General features: G+C 36.3%; 2 protein-coding genes across 2 annotated transcripts; one reads left to right on the forward strand and one right to left on the reverse strand.

The window, feature by feature from the left end:
• Positions 1 to 1,154: 1,154 nt before the first annotated feature.
• On the reverse strand, positions 1,155 to 2,575 carry LOC116289336 (uncharacterized). The gene is made up of 3 exons (XM_089037734.1): positions 2,355 to 2,575; positions 1,927 to 2,181; positions 1,155 to 1,332 (listed from the first exon to the last, which is right to left on the reverse strand). The coding sequence occupies exons 1-3, from the start codon at positions 2,573 to 2,575 to the stop codon at positions 1,155 to 1,157; spliced, it is 654 nt and encodes a 217-aa protein (XP_088893860.1).
• An 11,435-nt stretch (positions 2,576 to 14,010) lies between these two features.
• LOC148906288 (uncharacterized) lies at positions 14,011 to 18,116 on the forward strand. The gene is made up of 5 exons (XM_089037735.1): positions 14,011 to 14,044; positions 14,643 to 15,387; positions 16,589 to 16,902; positions 17,526 to 17,990; positions 18,106 to 18,116. Exons 1-5 carry the CDS (start codon positions 14,011 to 14,013, stop codon positions 18,114 to 18,116), a joined length of 1,569 nt encoding a protein of 522 aa, XP_088893861.1.
• The last annotated feature ends 1,482 nt before the right edge of the window (positions 18,117 to 19,598 follow it).

The following is a 19,598-nucleotide window of genomic DNA, read 5'->3' on the forward strand; positions in this document are numbered from 1 at the left end:
GGAGAACGTATGGGTGCGAGATCAGAAGCGAGGGGCAAAAGTACTGTCAAAAACACAACACCCAAGGTCTTATCTGGTCAGTACGGAGAAAGGAGTCCTGCGCCATAATCGCTCGGCATTGGTAAGCCTCAGCCAGACCGATCCACCTCCACCTGGATCTCTACCTCCAACAACACTGCCTGTGTTAAATGCTCCAACAGAGCCTTCTACAAGTGTCAAGAGACCAACCGACCAACCTTCGCCTACAACTGAAGTTGCTGTTCAACCAGAATCACCCCAGCAGAATGGACCAACTGAAAGCGCTCAGCCGAATCTCGTCACTACTCGTGTTGGCAGAGTTGTTCGTCCACCTCAACGCCTGGATTTGTGAATGTTGAACATTGACTGAACTTGAACACTATAACCTTCTATGAACATATTAACGCTATAATTGATCAATAGCATTTATAGCTTGCGGGGGGATGTAGTATTATGCATGTTATCTATGTATTATGTTATGTTATTTACCTATTGGGTTACCTGTGGTATAAGCTGCAAAGCTCCATGGGATACGTTCTGGTAAGAGACGCCATCTTGATTAAAGGCTTGTTGTTCACTCGCTAGTCTTTTAGTTTACATAATATTACACTTACATGTATTTCTTATCTTTGTTTTGTTAACAGATTACATTGAAGACATTTACACAACTTTTATTGAGGCCAATCAACAGAAGAAGTTGCCAGCAGCCGTAGAAGAACTGGAGGCCATGACACCAGCGCACATGAATACTATGTTGGAGAAGCAATCTAGAAATGGAGCATTGCAGTTGTAGGAAAAAAGGAAGTCAATGGTGGTGCAAGAGGTCTCTGGAACTGAACCAGGTATATTTTATTGGTATTATAGTATTCAGGTCAAATAAAATATTTTCATTTAGCAATAGGCTGTGGTATTACTGAAGATATTTTTTATTTGCTCTAAAGAAGTTTGACTTTTTTATGTTTCAGTGGGTGAGGCTGTCCCAGTCAACAGAACTGTACCAGCAGAGAAGTAACCCAGACGTTGCCGATTATGCAAAAACCTGATAAAGAACCACAAATTTGTTCTCGACTGTCCAAAAAACAGAAGAAATACCATTACATGATATTTATATTTTTATGTTGTAGAAATTTTCTAATTTAATCATCCATTTCCTCAACCTCATCTTCAAACTCAACAAAACATTCATCGCTGTCTTTAGGTTGAAACTTGCTTCTTATTGCATGATAGGCACATGTAGGAAGTGGTATTTTGTTCTTTCCAACACGATCATAAACCAGATGTATAAATTCTCTGTAAGCAACACTTCTCATGAACCTAAAAAAAAGAAACAAGTCGATGAATGAATATTATGAATTATTATGAATATTATGGAAATTCTTATTTCTATAAATAATGTCTGCAAGGAATGTTTTTATAATATTGTTCATGTTTAGACATAATAATGATGAGGATGACAAAGCAATAGTCACAAAAGAAAACTTGGAATTAGAGACTAGAAATGTGTATTAGTCAAATTTCTATTACACAGGTTTTGAAAATAATGATAAAGACATCTTTAACTAGAGAGCTAGCCAGCACCTTCCTCTTGATAGTAGAAAAATAATAAGCACTTTTTCCTCAGAAAAATAGAGAAACTGTTTACACTGTTCTGAAACACTTAGTCCAAAAATATTTGATCACAGGCATGGCAACTTATGGTGTAAACAGGTCACAGAGGTATATATAAAGCTAGCAAAAGCACACTGAGGATAAGGGACAACAAAATGAGCTCATAAAACAAAGCTACTCAAGGTCACAAACAATAAAATTTAGCTAATATCTGAATTCTTTATACTATCGGTACAAGTATGACAAGCTATAGCCTGAACTTCTTGCTAGATTATCTACAATCAAAGAATCTTGACTTACTTTTCTTCCGAACCGGTTTGTCGATAACTTCTCCCATCTATTGTTCTGTATTTTCCGGCGGATAGCCTGAGTGACCATCTATCCAAACAAACAGTTTGAAATGCTGGATGAAGTGTTATGCAGTTCGGTGGCGTCTGCATTTCCTCGAGCACCCACTCGTCGGAAAGAGCACCGCTGCATTTTTCCATGTCTTTACAACAGTAGAACTCGTTCGCATTCTGTAGGAAGGCTGTAGAGCATTTTCCACAAGAGCACCTACAAATTTCACAGCAAAAATTATCGATCATCACACCTAGTGCAATCGTGATCTTTACAGAAATAACGAAGACACGGAATTCGGTTACGATACATGTATATCTTACCAGTTGCTAAGTTCTTCTTTCCCCGCTAAACGGTGTTTCAAACTTTCTAATCTATGTTCTTTCTACTCCTGTCTTTTCTTATATTCTTTAAGCCACTCTTCGTCGGCCATGGGCTCCTTTGAATACGGCTGAACCACATCATCAATCTCCTCATCTTCATCGTTGCTCAACAAGTTGTCCGACGCTTGATTCTCGTTATCAACATCGTAGTATCCCGGAATATAGTTAAATTCTGAGTCATCGTCAGAGAAAGAGCATTCGTCGGATGAAGAAGAAGTCGTAGACATTTTCGATTCAGTTTTTACAGCAAATAAATTCTAATAATCTCAAGATCAACAGGCAAAGCACACAGTAGTGGCTTCAAGACAACAATCACAGTACCCGGGTTACTCCTGCTACATCATAGGTGCCAGTCCCCAACCGCGCTCGGCCGAAATTGCCATTTTAGTAAAATTCCAACATTCTTACGAGAAAAAAATACAAAGACGCGTAATTTTCTTTTTTTTTTTTTTTTTTTTTTTGGTGATTCTTTAAGCTCATGCATTATACTTTTCGTCCAAAAAGTAAAAAAAAAAAAAAATGGGCGATAGGCACTTTAAAGAGAAAAGAGATCTTAATGAGAAAATGGGCTCAAGCAAGAGACAATGAATTTAAGTACTTTGAGCCTGAGAACAAGGAGTTTGTATCGATACCACCAATAACGGAGATCGATATCCCACAGATAACCTTATTGCTGTCGAAATTTGAAATGGAGGCCAGAAAAAAAGATGGCACCGAATACCGCCATGAAGTGTTATACACTCTGTTCTGTGGCTTAAATCGGATAGTGGGAGAGAAGAACCCAAACCTGAATTTATTTCGTTCCCCCGAGCTTTAGCCTTTCCAAAAAGCATTGGATGGTCGGCTGAAAGAACTACAGTCAAAGCAGCAGCCTTTCCAAAAGCAAGCAAATGCCATATCTGTCATGGAGGAGGAAGATATGTGTAAGAAAGGTGTACTTGGAACACATTCTCCAGATGTTGTAATCAACGCATTAATGTTGCTCTCAGGAAAATTATTTATCTTGAGAGGTGGACGAGAACAACGTGATTTATCTCATGATCAGTTTATCTTTGAAGAACAGCAGGACGGCTCAATGATGGTAATCTTTAAAGAAAAAGTGTCAAAGACCAACCAAGGCGGCCTTAAAAGAAGAAAGGTAGCAAGAAAGGAAGTGAAACATCTAGAGGATCCATCAAAGGAAAGATCATTCACATTTATCTACAATTTCTATGTGAGTAAATGGTGAGTATTTATCGATCTATGATTAAATGGTAATAGGAATATATTATACAATTGCACATAATATATATTATATTATTTTGCAGCCCAGAGAATATTCCAGTGCCAGCCTTTTATCTACGTCCAAACGCTAAGTGGAGCTACGGCAGCGAGGTATGGTTTGAAAAAAGTCCCATGGGCCACAATACAATTAGCAAGCGGTTCAAGAAGATGTGTAAAGATGCTAGGCTAGAAGGAAATCTTTTCAAATCATTCTGGGCGTGCGACTGGCATTACAAGAATGTACAAAGTTGGCCTACCAGAAAAGCTAATAATGCAAAGAAGTGGCCACCGGTCCGTCGAAGGTGTAAGAACATACCAGCGAGAAGATCCAAATGATATTATATCGTATCCAATTCACTTATTACAGCAGCTACAGATGAATGCAGCTCCCAAGAAAATGTGCAGACCAAGGATCAGATCGATGATGATATCTTGCTCGTGGAAGCTTGTAAAGAGGTGGAAAAAATCGAAGCGACAGCAATTAATTTGGGTGGCATTAATGTGCAAGGAGCGAATTTAACCAATTTTAGCATAAACATTAAAGTAACGTTCAATTGGAAAAATTAAACATTTATTATTACAATCAGTTCTAAACAAGACGTGTGTAAAATCAATAAAGTGGTTGAACCTCAGACGACATCGAGAGATTCCTGACAGAGTTCGACGACGTATTCCAAGGGATCGGATGCTTCAAAGAGAAAGATACGGGAGAGAGCATGCAGGTCAAGCTTGAGATGGACCCAGACGCGACACCCATAAACGCGACAACCAACAAAGAGAGGTTGAAGCATGTATTTGCGACATACGGGACACCAAGGAGGATAGAAAGCGACAATGGACCACCATTCAACTCAAGAGACTTTGAAGACTTCGCAAGGAAAGAAAGAATTTCAACATCACAAGGTAACACCATTACACCCTAGAGCGAACGGAGAAGCTGAAAGGTCAATGCAGATGCTGAATAAAACAGAACAAATAGCGCACCTACAAGTCAAAGATAAACTAGAAAGTCAGAACGCAATTCAAAGCTTGGATGGACCCTCTCTGGACCTGTGAACTCTAACAGGCAAATAAAGGGAAATGGAACTACAAACCTGTTATCTACTCATATACTCAGAAAAGATGCAAGTTCCTTAATCGAAAGTGACGCAGTATTGGAAACACCCCCTTGTCCACAGTTTTGGGACGTTGAAATGGTTGGTACGTGTATGTTAAAAGGAAGCAATCCAAGTTTCAAGCAACCTATCCAAGATATTGAAATCATGGATGGAATCTATCAAGTGAAGTTACCGTCCATAGAGGGACACTTTATGATCCCTGACAATCACAGCACATCAGTTAAACGTCTACATTCATTGATTACACGACTTCGTAAGGAACCAGAAACTTTGAAACAATATGATGAAGTAATCAAGGATCAAATTGAGAAAGGAGTGGTAGAAAGAGTTACAGACACGAATGACGGAGAAAAAGTAGGGCACGTTCACTACCTACCCAATCGAGAAGTAATGCGATCAGATCGATCCACTACAAAACTTCGTGTTGTCTATGATGCTTCTAGCAAAGGAACCAAAAATGTTGGTCCAAGTCTCAATGACTGTCTTTATACTGGCCAAAGTCTTACACCACTGTTATTTGACATCCTTCTCAGATTTAGAACACATAGACTAGCAATCACTGCAGACATCGAAAAGGCCTTCCTGAACATCAGCATTTCTCCAGAACACAGAATTCAGATTCTTGTGGGTGAATAACATAGAAGATGAAGATACAGCAATTGAAGTTTTTCGTTTTACTCGTTTGGTGTTTGGACTTACATCAAGCCCTGACATCTTGAATGCTACTATACGTCACCATTTGGATTAGTATGCTCAACAGGATCCAGGATTTGTAAAGGAAGTTGTCAAATCCTTGTACGTTGATGATTATACATCATGATTATACATCATGATGATCTCAAATCTGCATCTGAACTAGCCCTCAAGGTAAAACAGAGAATGCTGGAAGGAGGATTCAACATGAGGAAGTTCACAAGTAATTCTACAGAACTGATTCAAGAGCTTCAGCACATTGAACTGTTTAGCAAGAGTTTAAATCCTACAGACACTAACACTGAATGCCAAATGTTAGGACTGACTTGGAACACTGACAAGGATGAAATCGTTATGAAAGTCGATAAAGTGACTGAAGACTTATTGGATTCAACTCAGATCACAAAAAGGATCATCTTGAGTACAGTTGCAAAATTCTATGATCCTTTAGGAATTGTATCACCTGTTGTTCTTTTACTGAAGATTCTATTCCAAGAGGTCTGTAAGAGACAATTCAATTGGGATGAACCACTTCCCAAGGATATGGTTAGGAACTTTAATTTGATTATTTCTGACTTGAACAAGTCACAAGCAGTTAAGCTCAGCAGATGTTATGTAGATCCTACCATGTCAAAGAAGGAAATAATATCTGCACAGTTACATGCATTTGGAGATGCATCAAAAAGAGCTTATGGATCTACTGTCTATCTACGAATCGAGTATCCTTATGGAGTTCATTGTAGTCTTATTGCTTCTAAAACAAGAGTTGCTCCTATGAATGAACAAACCATTCCACGATTAGAACTCCAAGCTAGTCTTGTAACAGCTCGATTAGCAGATCAGATTAAGAAATTATTGGAAAGTGTATTACCTATTGATGAACTTGAGTTATGGTCAGACTCCGCGGTTGTATTACACTGGATAAAGAACGGAGCAAAGAAACAGAAACAGTATGTACAAAACAGAATCAAGGAGATTAGACAATTGACACGAGCTGAATGGTGGAGATATTGTCCAACACAAGATAATCCAGCAGACCTTGCCTTCGGAGGATTGGAATCGATTTTGCTGGGCCGGTATACGTTAAGGACATCTATGCTGGTGGACAATTGAATAAAGCGTACATAGTGTTATACACTTGTGCATCAAGTAGAGCTATTCATTTGGATTTGGTACCTGATTTGAGCGCAGAATCATTGATAAGAAGTCTCCAGAGATTCATCGGAAGACGTGGAACACCAATATTCATTTTATCAGACAATGGCAAGACATTTAAGGACAGAAAACTCAAAAAGTTTGTGTGTGAAAAGAATATCGAATGGAAGTACAATGTCGAGCGAGCCCCATGGTGGGGAGGTTTCTTCAAGCGATTAGTACAATCAGTCAAGAGACCCTTGAGGAAACAATTTCATCGTGAAAAACTTAATTACGAAGAGTTTCTCACAACGTTGATAGAAATTGAAGGAGTTCTGAATTCAAGACCCCTTACTTATGTTTATGACGAGATCGACGAAGTCTTAGCACCATCACACCTGGTCATAGGAAGACGTCTTATGTCACAATCAGACAAGTCACACGTAATCACTGACGATAGAGTGGTCGATGGACCAAAGGATCTCAACAAAAGAAGTTTATATTTAAAGAAACAAACATGCCATGCTTATTGACTTCGGGAAGGCCAAGCTATAAATGTAATAAAGACAGGTGAGTACATCCTCTCTTTTGAAAGTTTTTTCCACTTAGGATTATTAACCATATTACTCCAATTTTTAATTTGTAGTTCATTTTTAGTATTCTTTGAAAGACTGTATTCTTTGAAAGTATTCTTTGAAAGAATGATATTTTGTTACCTTACAACACACATAGTTGTTCCATGATTATAAGTTTATTATTTTTATGTAAGAGTCAGTATACTAGTAATGAGTGACAGAAACACATCGTTGATACCATGCTTGTATAGAGCAGTTTCCGCATGACTATAAATTGTTATTGCCTTATTTCGAAGTAATAATAAAACTACTCTTAGAGTGGTTTTCATAAACCCGTGAAACAAAGTGTATCTAATAAAGTGTAATAGTCAAATGACAACAAAAGAACACAATGGTATTAGAGTGTACTAAAGTGTATTAGACTAAAGTGTATTTCACGGGTTTATGAAAACCGCTCTACTATATGGATGGCAACAATGTTGAAATTAGTGTGAAATAATAGATAACAGCCATTGTTTTGGTTTTCAAATTTGGCATTTTTTGCCACTAGAGGTCTTAATACTAATAGACCCCTTATTAGCTCAGGCTTTCAGGGCTGGATTTATGATATACCATTTAGTAGTTCTTTCTAACACTAAGAAGTACTAATTAGGTCTTATGAAACAATGTGTGGTTCCAGAAATTATCCATACCCTACCCACAAAGGAATTTTGAATTTTGAAAGAGAAAGAACAAAGTTACAGAGTTTGTATGGAAGAAAATTGGAATTTCCAGGGGGAGGGGGAGGGTCTTTTTTGGGTTGTCTTGATTTGGGTTTCCTGCATTTCCTGCTACTGGGTACATCATTACCTTTCTACAAAATGAAGCAAGTGGTTGCACACTGTTTCTCTGGTATATTCGGGTAATGAACTTAGGAGTGCTTGTCCAAATGTGATAATCAACTTCACCATTTTGGAATACTGGTACTAGGTAGGTGCTATTAATATAGGTATAGAACAAGCGCTCAACTGGACCAACCTGTATAATTTCTTCAACCTTCATTATCCCCTCCTCTGCTGTATTTGTACTTTTTATCTTGATGATATCCAGTTGAGAGACTTTGGGGACTTCTTTATATTGATCAAACAGTGCAACATTTTTAGATGTTTGCAGAATATTTGGTACCACTTAATTCTGCAGTCTCTCTGCGTAAGTGCCGTTGGATGTCTGATATTACAGCCACTGAGCAAGCGTTTTGTGAAACCTTGCCAAGAAGCACTCCATATTTAATGGCATGCCTCATCCTTACATCTGGAATGTCTTTGAAGTCTGTCAACAGGTCATTTGCAGACTGTAGGGATGCTTCTTTCAAATAAAATGGTGTTCCGTTCTGTAATATCTCAATTTTGAATTGATACTTGGGTTTTTCTTCATAACTTGAAAGTGCCCCATTCTTCTGCTTGTACCAATGCAGAAAGTCCCGTATGCTCTCTCTAGAAGCATACGTTTTTTCAATCCCTCGAGAATAATGTTTTTGTTGTTTGCGCCGTCGTATCATTCTTTCAAACAGTTCACATGAATAGTTGTCCAAGCTGGACTGTCGGTTTATCTGAGATGCTGCATGAGCTGAGTATTCTAAATTTTCAGTACAAAATTCTAGTCCATAGTATTCCTCTCCCATAACTGCATGAGCCCATAGTAGGTTATTCAATCTTACAATGTTTTCTTCTGACCAACCAGAAATTTTGAGTTCGTTATAATACAGCATTTGGACAGCTTGACAAAGAAGCATAAAACAATCATATGCATTTGATGGTATCTTCTCAGATAAAACCTCTCTTGCAATTTCACTGAATCTGAAGGGAAAATATACATGTTTACAAAATTAAATCAGTTCATGTCTTATTAGATAGTTTATATTAGCTACTTCTCAGAGTGCAGGCTCAATACTGAGAAATAGTTAAGTCTCACGAGAAAAAAACAAACAAATAAAAAAATAACCAATAATCTTGCTTGAGCATGCGCTCTGAGCTTTTGTGCATAGCTTGATGTGTGCATAAACACAAAATATAGCATGGCTGACTATATAAATAATAAATTATTTATTTATAATAAATGTGTCAGGTGATAGATACATTCATATAAATTTAGCATTTTTTTCAAAACTACTACCCATTATTTTGTTGCTTACTTTTTGAACTCATTTGATTTCCAACTACCTAACTTATTTGTTAGGCTTTGTAGCTTTGCAACTCCTCTTGCCCGTTCTTCTCGGGGCCAAGGTATGGCTTCTAGTGCATTTCCAAAATCTTTTCGATCAATAAGACCACCAAGGGCTGGATCCCTGTCATTTATGGGTGTACCTGCATCATCCCCTAGCTCTGCCCATATTTTGTTTATAAACTCCCTCTTGAGCATATTGAATCTTAGATGCATTCTGTCTATTACCATATCTTTCACTGGATCAAATTTATAATTCAAATTCCAGTAACGCCACTTTATAATTGTAGTGTTTTCCGCTGCATGACTGTTGTGGCATTTTCTATTTTTTCTCCATGCTCCAGATAATATTGTGGAGATTTTGGTTGAGCTGGATGCCTATATCGCACTCCAAAGTTCCCATAGCATTAGTGTCGTTTGGATGGAATGTATGTGCCAAGGACTTGACAAATACGGCAACCAGATTTACCTCCTATAAAGAAAAAGAAAAGCAGTACTTTGTGAAAAACTGAATAGTAATTCAAGCATTAAATATTGTTTGCTATTTTTATACCTGGAAAATGGAGGTAAAAAAATTAAATTTTCAAATGAGGCACATTTTTTTCAATCCATACAATGCCCATGCAATTACACTCAATGACACACATATAAATCCCATCATTGTTAATAAAAAAAACATTTCTTTCTTAAGAGGGAATTTATTATATTGTATTGTCAGATCCAACTTACAAAGAGAAGGAAGTTACTCTATAGTATTACATGTAGGATCACCCTCCTTCATAGAAAATATTTCATGAAATTGAAAAACAATTCAAAAGATTTTGAGAGACATATTGCTCCGATTTTCAAATACCTCAAAGTCAGTTAATAAAACTTAGCTGTGCCTCGTTTTTTTTTTTCAACTCCATTTTCAGTGTTTGGACATCCAAGGAAGAACTCTCTCGCATGCTTAAAATATTGCATAAAAAGTAGTTACTGTACAACTTACCACCAGCATTTCCTGGTGCCCTTTTAAGTCTGTAGTTCCAGCCAAGAGCAGCATTCTGACTTGATATTGGCCAGGTTGTATAACAATGTCATTCTTTAAGATTATTTCATTTTCGATGTTGACAGTTATCCCATTGATGTACAGGTCTTTTACCTCATCTATTAATGGCTTTAAGAAGGTATCAAGCTTATGTGATATCCCTTCCAAATTTCTTCCTTTAAAATTATCTCTCTCCCTACGGTATTCTTTTTTTTTTTTTTTTTTTTTCCAAAATGGCATCTCCAGAAGTATTGATAAGTACTTCATAATAAAAGCAATTCAATCTTGTAGACCTTCTTCCTTCAAATCGATGGGTTTTTTTGGATTTGTAGTGGAGGTAGTTGTGCAACTAGGTGAATAAATCGGCTAAAGAGATCAAACTATTGTCTCTGATATTTTTTTTCCTTGGCTCTCTAATAGAGTTCTGCATAGAATGCACAGGGTTTTCTGGAAAAACATGGTTGATACCGCTGATTGTGGACGAACACAAGGTTAGTTATGATATGCAGAGGTTTCATTCACAGTGTTAAAAACGCGCCAAAAATCGCATATCGCGGGCTCAACGCCAGCGGCTTCCATTCGCAAAAGATGAAAGTTCCTCAGTTATAAATAAAATTTCATTCAAACGATTACCAAACTGATTTTTTTGTCACAATCAAAATGACGGATAAAAGCAGAGGCAATTTAATTTAGGTCTAATTTTTCTCAGAAATATTTCTGATGACGATTTAGTTATTTTTTTAAATCCCCATCCATTTCCCATTCAATCCCACCTTTGAATTGAATTAATGTGTGTTAATAGGGGCAGATCTATGAAGGTTAAGGGGGTGCCTCTTCATCCTCATATTTTTAGTATGGCTGTGTATGTTTAATATTCTGAATAAACTTAGACAAATAGTTTTATGAGCTAGCTAGATTCACCCCCGACTAATGCCTTTTTAATATTATTTCGCTTCCAGTTTGAGACAGTCTCTGAATTGAAAATGCTTTTGAACAATCAGGAGATGATGCAATTCATGAAAGTGCCAGCAAAGTATGTTCTGTTGCTGAAGCAAGCTTTAAGAACTATGCAAGGTTTGTTTTTGTTAAGTTCACTGAAGCAGAATATTATTCAGAAAGGTTATAAGAATATGTCTCTTAAACAGAACACTTTTCTTGTATTAAGGGAGTTGTCAGAAATTACCAGGTGGAGGGGGGTGGAATTTTGAAATGAAGTGATGAAAATTTAATGACCCTCCCAAAGTAAAGGATCGAAATATGTTGACCCTACCCTATGCCACTCTCTCTAATGTTTCGTGACCTTCCTTCATCACTCTGTCTAATGTTCCGTGACCCTCCTTTTTGGTGGCATATTTTTAGTGACCCTCCCTTTTTAGTATCTTAAAAAGTAATGCCCCTACCCATGTTTCCACCCTCTCCCCCCAGCTAATTTCTGAAAAGTCTCAAACCAGGTATTCTTATTTTTTTATTGATTAATAATTAATTATCTATCATCATCATAAGTATTATACTGTCATCAGCATCATTATTAGTATGTTCATAATTATGCTGCCTTTATAAGCAAAAAAGTGAAGAAAAAAAACAAAGTGACACAATATATTGATAAGATTATTACCTGTCAAAAGCCGACAGACAACCCTGAATTACTGAATCTAGTCAATAGACAAATACATAGGCATTCAAACACATGCCGTAAAAACACAAAAAGTGAATGTAGATTTAGCTATCCTCAACCTCCAATGGCGGAGACTATGATACTCTATCCTCTAGGCACTGATGTGCCTCAAAACGAAATAAAAATACACAAAGAGACATGGAAGTTTATCAAAAAACATCTAGATGATATGAAAGAAGGTGAACACAATTCATTTGATCAGTTACTACTTGATCTTAATATCACTAAAGAAAACTATTTACTAGCAATAAGTTCATCAATTAATACTCCTATGGTATTCTTGAAAAGGGATCCTAATGAATTGCGTATAAACAATTACAACCCTGCTTGTCTTGGTGCATGGTGAACTAATATGGAAATACAGTATGTTCTAGATGTTTATGCATGTGCTGTGTATATAGTGAATTACATATCAAAAGGTCAGAAAGGCATGAGTGAACTCTTACGAGAGGCTTGTACTGAAGCAAGAAAAGGAAATCTTAGCATTAAGTAACAAGTTAGAGATATTGGAAGTAAATTTGTAAATAATGTTGAAATCAGTGCACAAGAAGCAGTGTATATTGTATTGCAATTACCTATGCGAAAAGCATCTAGACAGGTAATATTTATCAATACTTCACCACCTGATGAAAGAGTGGAGCTTTTAAAACCAATGAACGATATTAAAGATATGGATGATGAATGTGAAGAGATATATACAAGTGGTTTACTGAAAAGATATTGTAAAAGTCCAGTTAAACAGGAACATCTGACACTTGCAAACTGGGCGGCATGGAATGATTGTAGTGGAAAACCATATGTAAAAGAAGGAAATGAGGTAGATGTTGATGGTCTCCCATTAGAAAATTTTATTGATGATAATCAGAATGATGATGATAATAAACTAAGAATGAATGCTTCTAGTGATACTTAAAAAAAAGAAGTAAAGCAAGAATAATTAGAAGTGTGTAGTTTAATAAGCAATCTGATCCAGAGAAACACTATCGTGTATTATTAATACTGTTTACTCCATGGCGGAATGAAAACACTGACCTACTTGGTATTTGTTCTTCTTATCAAGAACGCTGTATGCTACTTCAAAACGAAATCAGTGAACAAATGGAACAGTATGCTGTATGCAATGAAGATTTTAATGACATACAACAACGAGTATAATAGAAGATACATATGATTCTATAGCACCATGTACACAAAGTGTTGAACAGCAAGACCTGGCTGAAGGTAATCAGGATTTACATCCTGACTTTAATGAAAGAAAAAATTTATCACATGGTTTAGGAATACCATCAGTTGACAAACACTGAACCTTTCCTTATGAATGAATTACAAGATGATGAATACAGACATATGGTACAAATGTTAAACAAAGAACAGAAAGAATTCTTCTATCATGTCCTACATCTTATAAAAACATCAGATGAACCATTTTACTGTTTCTTAAGTGGAGGTGCAGGTGTAGGTAAATCCCATGTTACTAAAACCTTGTATAAGGCAGTACTGAAGTATTACAAGAGCAGAGCTAGTGTTAACTTTGCTGAAACAAAAGTGTTAATGTTAGCACCTACTGGTAAAGCAGCATATAATATCAAAGGCAATACTATACATAGTGCATAGTGCATGCATATCTCGACTCTTTTTCTTGCCAAGGATTATACATAAAATTCCAACACCACTAGGGTATGGACAGAACCGGAAGAAACTACGGTGCACTCTTTTCTCGCGCCAACTGTGACTTTTCCGACAATATGCAAATTAGAGACACTAAACAACTTGCCAGTGAAGTTAGGATAACCTACTGGACTCTGTAGGAATCGAATTTAGTATACTGTTCTGTATATTTCTTAATGAAATCTGACTAGTTATTTGTAAAGAAACACGGACTGTCGACTGGTACTGATAGATGGTATTTTCGGAAATCGGTTGAATAAAACAAGCCAACGCCACGGTTGCCAATTTAATTTCTCGATAACTCCGATAAATGGAGCAACGGAAAAGAACTTTTCGTGTTGAAGGTAAGTATATTAATGTTTTCTTTTATTTGTTTAGACCAGATTTGAAAACAATGATGTTTCAAGGGAATCTATTTCGAGAAGTCTTTTGTCACGCAATCGCCAAACAATGATTTCTGCATATTTAAAGAGTCAAAATAAAAGCTTTCGCAAAAAACGCACAATTATTTCCCCAAAATAAAAAATACATTTTACAAAAGAGCAGTGTCCCAATAGTTGTTGACTGTAATCTCATAAGATTTGGAAGGATGGCACATACGGAAACTCGCAGTTTTCGAGATGCACTGACAAGCATTGTAACTCAGTGCCCTTTGCTTTTTATTGTGTTAAATGATTCAGAGTTGTTCGATTTTTATGAAACTACTCTTAATTGAGCAAATAAGAGTTATACTTTTGGCAGAAAGTATTAGAAGGCTATTTGGATCAATAGTTTTGATACACGGACCAAGCGAAAGTAAGCAATTTTCAGCCATCTTTTGGCAGCGAAAATCGTCCTGGAGCTCAAACCGATTTTTCCCTTTTTCTCGAAGACAAAAAAGTATTTTCCAAAACTAACCATGCAGCGTTTCGTACTTCATCATACACTACTAAATCCCAAAAGTAGAGCGAATTGATGTTGGTGAGAAAACCAGAAATGATAATAGTGAGTTGTATGTCCAAGGTATTGAGCCTACATGGACCCCTATCAAACCTGTTACTACACAGTTTGCTGTAGCTAGAAATAGAACTGTACAAGTTGTCAGAAAACAATTTCCACTGAGACCTGCTGCTGCTAAAACTATTCATAGATCACAAGGTGATACTGAAACTAGAATAGTAGTTAACTTTGAAACTAGAAGAGCAATACCCCATATACATTACGTAGGCGTTAGCAAAGTTACAACTATAGAAAGTTTACACATCTCTGACCTTTGCGAGATTAAAATAGCTGTTAATCCTGAAGTCCAGAAAGAAATGGAACGACTAAGGACTATAGGCCAACTTGATCTATGTATATCTCCTATTTACAATGCAGAACCAATCTCTCTTAAGTTATGTTGCCTAAATGCGAGATCGTTGCACAAGCATGTCAATGATATCCGTAACGATTTAAACTATTCAAGTACTGACTTGAGTATATTCTTTGAAACAAGATTCAGTGATATTGATAGTAATCACCTGTATCAAATTGACTACACTTTATTTCGAAATGATGAAATGTCAACAACAAATACAAGACCATATTGTGGTACTGCTATCTATAGTCGAATAGATTACTATCCTGGATATCCACAAATCCATAATAGAAATAATATTGAAATTACAATCTCCAGATTCATGATTCTTCCCAATATATCAATTATTGGAATTTACACCTTTTGCTGTTCATTAACAGAAAATGTACATTCATGTGTGCCAATAGTTGTATCAATAACGTGTAATGTACTTTTATCAACACCAAAAGTAACATCATTAGCGCGGATCAACTTTCAATAACAATAATTGAATATGCGTGTACATTCATAGGCATCAATGGACAATCAATAGCGCGTTTGTACATTCATATGCGCGAATTGTATTTTCTTGTGCGCGAAACTCAATTTCAATTAAACCAAAATGACAAACAATTGCATTTATGGACAATCATTTACCAAAAAGTGAAAATTCATTAGTGCTATTAGCATAACCATTGACAATCTATAACGCGCTTGGAAAATCATGAGGGTGAACGTTATATTCTATAGCGTGGTTCGACAAACATTTGCATGATTCGAATAAACAATAAGAGAAATAAAACAATCATTAGCGATTTTTTTTAATCACTTTAAAACATATAAAAAACTCAGGATGGAGGCTGCCTAGGAGAATAGCAATTAGCTCACTTAAAGCAGCAAATGAAAGCCGACATCAGCCGTCCAGAGATCCAACAACATACGAACTATCGGGCTAAGGCAAGACGACAAGGGATTGCTCTAGGTCACTACAGAAAGCAGTTGCTAATGGAAGGGTTCCAGAGAAATGTGGCAACCATCACTATCGCTAAATGTGATCAGTGGTTCAGATATATGCAGACGTATTTACCACGATGTATAAATGGCGAAGAAATTGAAGGCTAAAATAGTTTTTTAAAAAAATCGCTAATGATTGTTTTATTTCTCTTATTGTTCATTCGAATCATGCAAATGTTTGTCGAACGACGCTATAGAATATAACGTTCACCCTCATGATTGTCCAAGCGCGTTATAGATTGTCAATGGTTATGCTAATAGCACTAATGAATTTTCACTTTTGGGTAAATGATTGTCCATAAATGCAATTGTTTGTCATTTTGGTTTAATTGAAATTGAATTTCGCGCACAAGAAAATACATTCCGCGCATATGAATGTACAAACGCGCTATTGATTGTCCACTGATGCCTATGAATGTACACGCATATTCAATTATCGTTATTGAAAGTTGATCCACGCTAATGATGTTACTTGTGGTGTTGATGAAAGTACATTACACGTTATTGATACAACTATTGGCACAAATGAATGTACATTTTCTGTTAATGAACGGCAAAAGGTGTATAGGTCTCCTAGAATACCTGTTAGTCAACTCTGTCAAGATTTAAGACATGAAATACAATTATTATCATCCCAGTATGCAATATTCATCGGTGACTTCAATGTTAACTGGTTTAATGAGGTCCAACAATCACCTCTCTATAATTTATTCATTAAACATAATCGTTACAGACAACTAGTATCATGTTATACCACAGATAACAAGACTGTGATAGATCATATATACACAAATTTGCCTGATCCTCAAATAACATTTAATGTCTTGGAAACATATTTTTCTGATCATAAGTCAATTTATGCATTGCTAAATTGTTTTATATTATATTTTTCTTAATTATATACATGAAAATAGTAATCGTTATTGATAAGGTATTCGGTCTACATATACCATGCTATCATAAATAGTGACTAGTGGTAAGTAAGAGAAATAGAAATATTTTAAGCTAGTTGCTATGGGAGACGCAATTATCTTTCAATTCTTCTCTAAAATGATCCTATCAATTCTTGTGTGACTTAATTTCTCAACATCTTTAGTAAGTTGTTAATTCCATACCAATAACAACACTCAATCAAAACACTTCTATACAAAGAAAGTTATTAAATCCTTTCCATTTCAGTTATTTGTAGTTCCATTATACCTGTAAGTAGATTTTTAACTCTTAATAAAGTTGAATTTAATTTTTCTTATCTTGACGATTTTTTTAAGTGGTATTAGCTTTGCTAATATATGTTAATGATTAGTTTTGTTATCATAGGTCTTGTGACCATATATCACATTACTTGTCACGTGCGCTATTATATAAAGGTTCAAAACATAGGGCAAGGGCTTTCATTGAAATTCAATGAAAGTCCGAGCCCGTAGTTTTGAAATGGTTTAATAACCAGCCATGCCCCAATTCTATTGTTTTAATGGAAGACAATTTGTAATTATCAGTTTTTGGATTTGTGAGAGCGTGGCCATTCGATGTCAATGATATCGATGTTTGTGAGCTTTTGAATAGCTTGTTAATGACCAACATGGAATGTTTAAAAGTTGTGAGAAAATTACATCTAAGATTTTTGGATGCACGAACATGGTTATGCAATCTTGTAACGACGATTTTGAAAATCATGAGAAATAATTCAGTTTGCTGTGGACGTTGGTGTCGCAAGATGTTTGAGCTTGAGGACGAAGACTATGAATTGTTTATTACTCCACAACCTTCTTCGAGCCAAGAATTGCCAATCTTTGAAGTGAATGATATAGAAAAACTAAAGCGAAATATGCGACTTGGTAACTCTGAGGGCTGTAATGATACAGCCAACCCGGGAGTGATATCTAAACCCTTGGAAAATATGTCGATTCAAGAATTGAATAAGAACCTTTCGTTATTCATAATGGAAGCAAGAAAAGCTAATGGTAATAAATATCCTCCAAATACGCTCCACGGTATTATAGCTGCTATACAACATCATATGAAACAAGAAGGGCATGTTGTGAGTTTCTTTAATGATACCGAATTTTCACAACTCAGGTCAAGTTTAGATGCTGCCATGAAGGAATCTGCCTCTGAAGGGTTAGGAAACTGGAAGAAGCAAGCGGAAATTATTACGTTAGAGGAAGAAGAAAAACTTTGGAGTGAAGGCATTTTAGGTCACTCAGAACCACAACAACTGCTTGACACCATCGTTTACTTATTGGGCATTCATTTTGCTCTTCGAGGCGGTCGGGAACACAGACGACTTAGAAGAACAAATTCCCAGATAACCACTGGTTATGACAGAAAAAGTGGCTTGAAGTTTCTTGAATACCATGAGGACATATCAAAAACGAATGCAGGCGGATTAAAAGATCGTAAGGTGAAGGGCAAAGTTACTCGAGCGTACGAAAACAAGAGAAATCCAGAAAGATGTGTGGTATGGCTATACGAGAAATATCTGAGATTGTGGTAAGAAAATGCATATGCTTAACATTTTGTTAACAATGATTTATCTCGTTTAATTATACTACGAAGTGCATATCTAGATTGATTGTTTGATTTTTATTGGTATTTTGTTCATTTGAAGCCCCGAACATAAAACTGGTGAAAGTGATGCGCTGTACTTGACTCCCCTAAAACGCAGAAAACCTGACTGTTGGTATAGTTCGGTGCCGGTAGGGCACAACAAACTGACTTCGACTGTGAAGCGACTGTGTGATACCAGTGGTTTGTCAGGATACCGAACAAATCATTCCTTACATGCCACGGCTGCGACCCGTATATTTGATGTTGGTGTTGATGAACAGCTAATTTGCGAAAAGACAGGCAAGTTGGGCAATGCCTGTTGCATTCCAACGTGTTTCTTAGATATTAGTTTCATTTGTTTGTACTAGAAAGAGCTACATCAAGCCCTTCGAGATTTTATGAAGCCGTGAAAGAAATCGTATTATTCGAAGCGTAATAGCCATAAATATAAAAAACGAAAACAATGGAATGGAATGAGCGAGAAATGAAACTTTTTTCCACTAACATCCATTTCAAAGTTTTGTTATGTTATTGATGTGCATGTTAGCTAACGAAATGAACGTTTGCTAAGTTTGAAATTTAATTTGATTTAGCTCATCGTAGTAGTGCCGTACGAGCATACAAACGCACTTCTACGAATCAAGAAGTAATGGTGTCCCATATCTTGTATGGCTGTGCGGAGGAGAAAACAAAGAAGGTCAAGATGGAAGATCAGAAGCGAGAAGTTCTGAAGTCTCAATCAGATGAGCTGAAGCTGAGACGTTTGGATGAGATCAAAGGGAAGTTCAATATTAACATAATTTTTTTCTGATCAGAGTGCAAGACTACAAAATTAAGAAACCTTGATGAAGTGTTGTTAATTACCAAGTTATTTTTTGTTGTTTAAGTTGATTAAAACTATTTACATATTGTTATTGTTTTCTTTTTCTTTTTTCTTTTTTTTTTTTTTTTCCAGTTTCGCGATAACAGCGAAACTGAATTCAAAACCCGGGACAGGTCTTGAATTTTAAATTCAAAACCTG

The sequence above is a fragment of the Actinia tenebrosa genome, unplaced genomic scaffold (genome assembly GCF_029948245.1).
Source record: "Actinia tenebrosa isolate PJP-AT-01 unplaced genomic scaffold, QUT_ActTen_1.0 PGA_scaffold5__44_contigs__length_20552954, whole genome shotgun sequence".
Taxonomy (NCBI): domain Eukaryota; kingdom Metazoa; phylum Cnidaria; class Anthozoa; order Actiniaria; family Actiniidae; genus Actinia; species Actinia tenebrosa.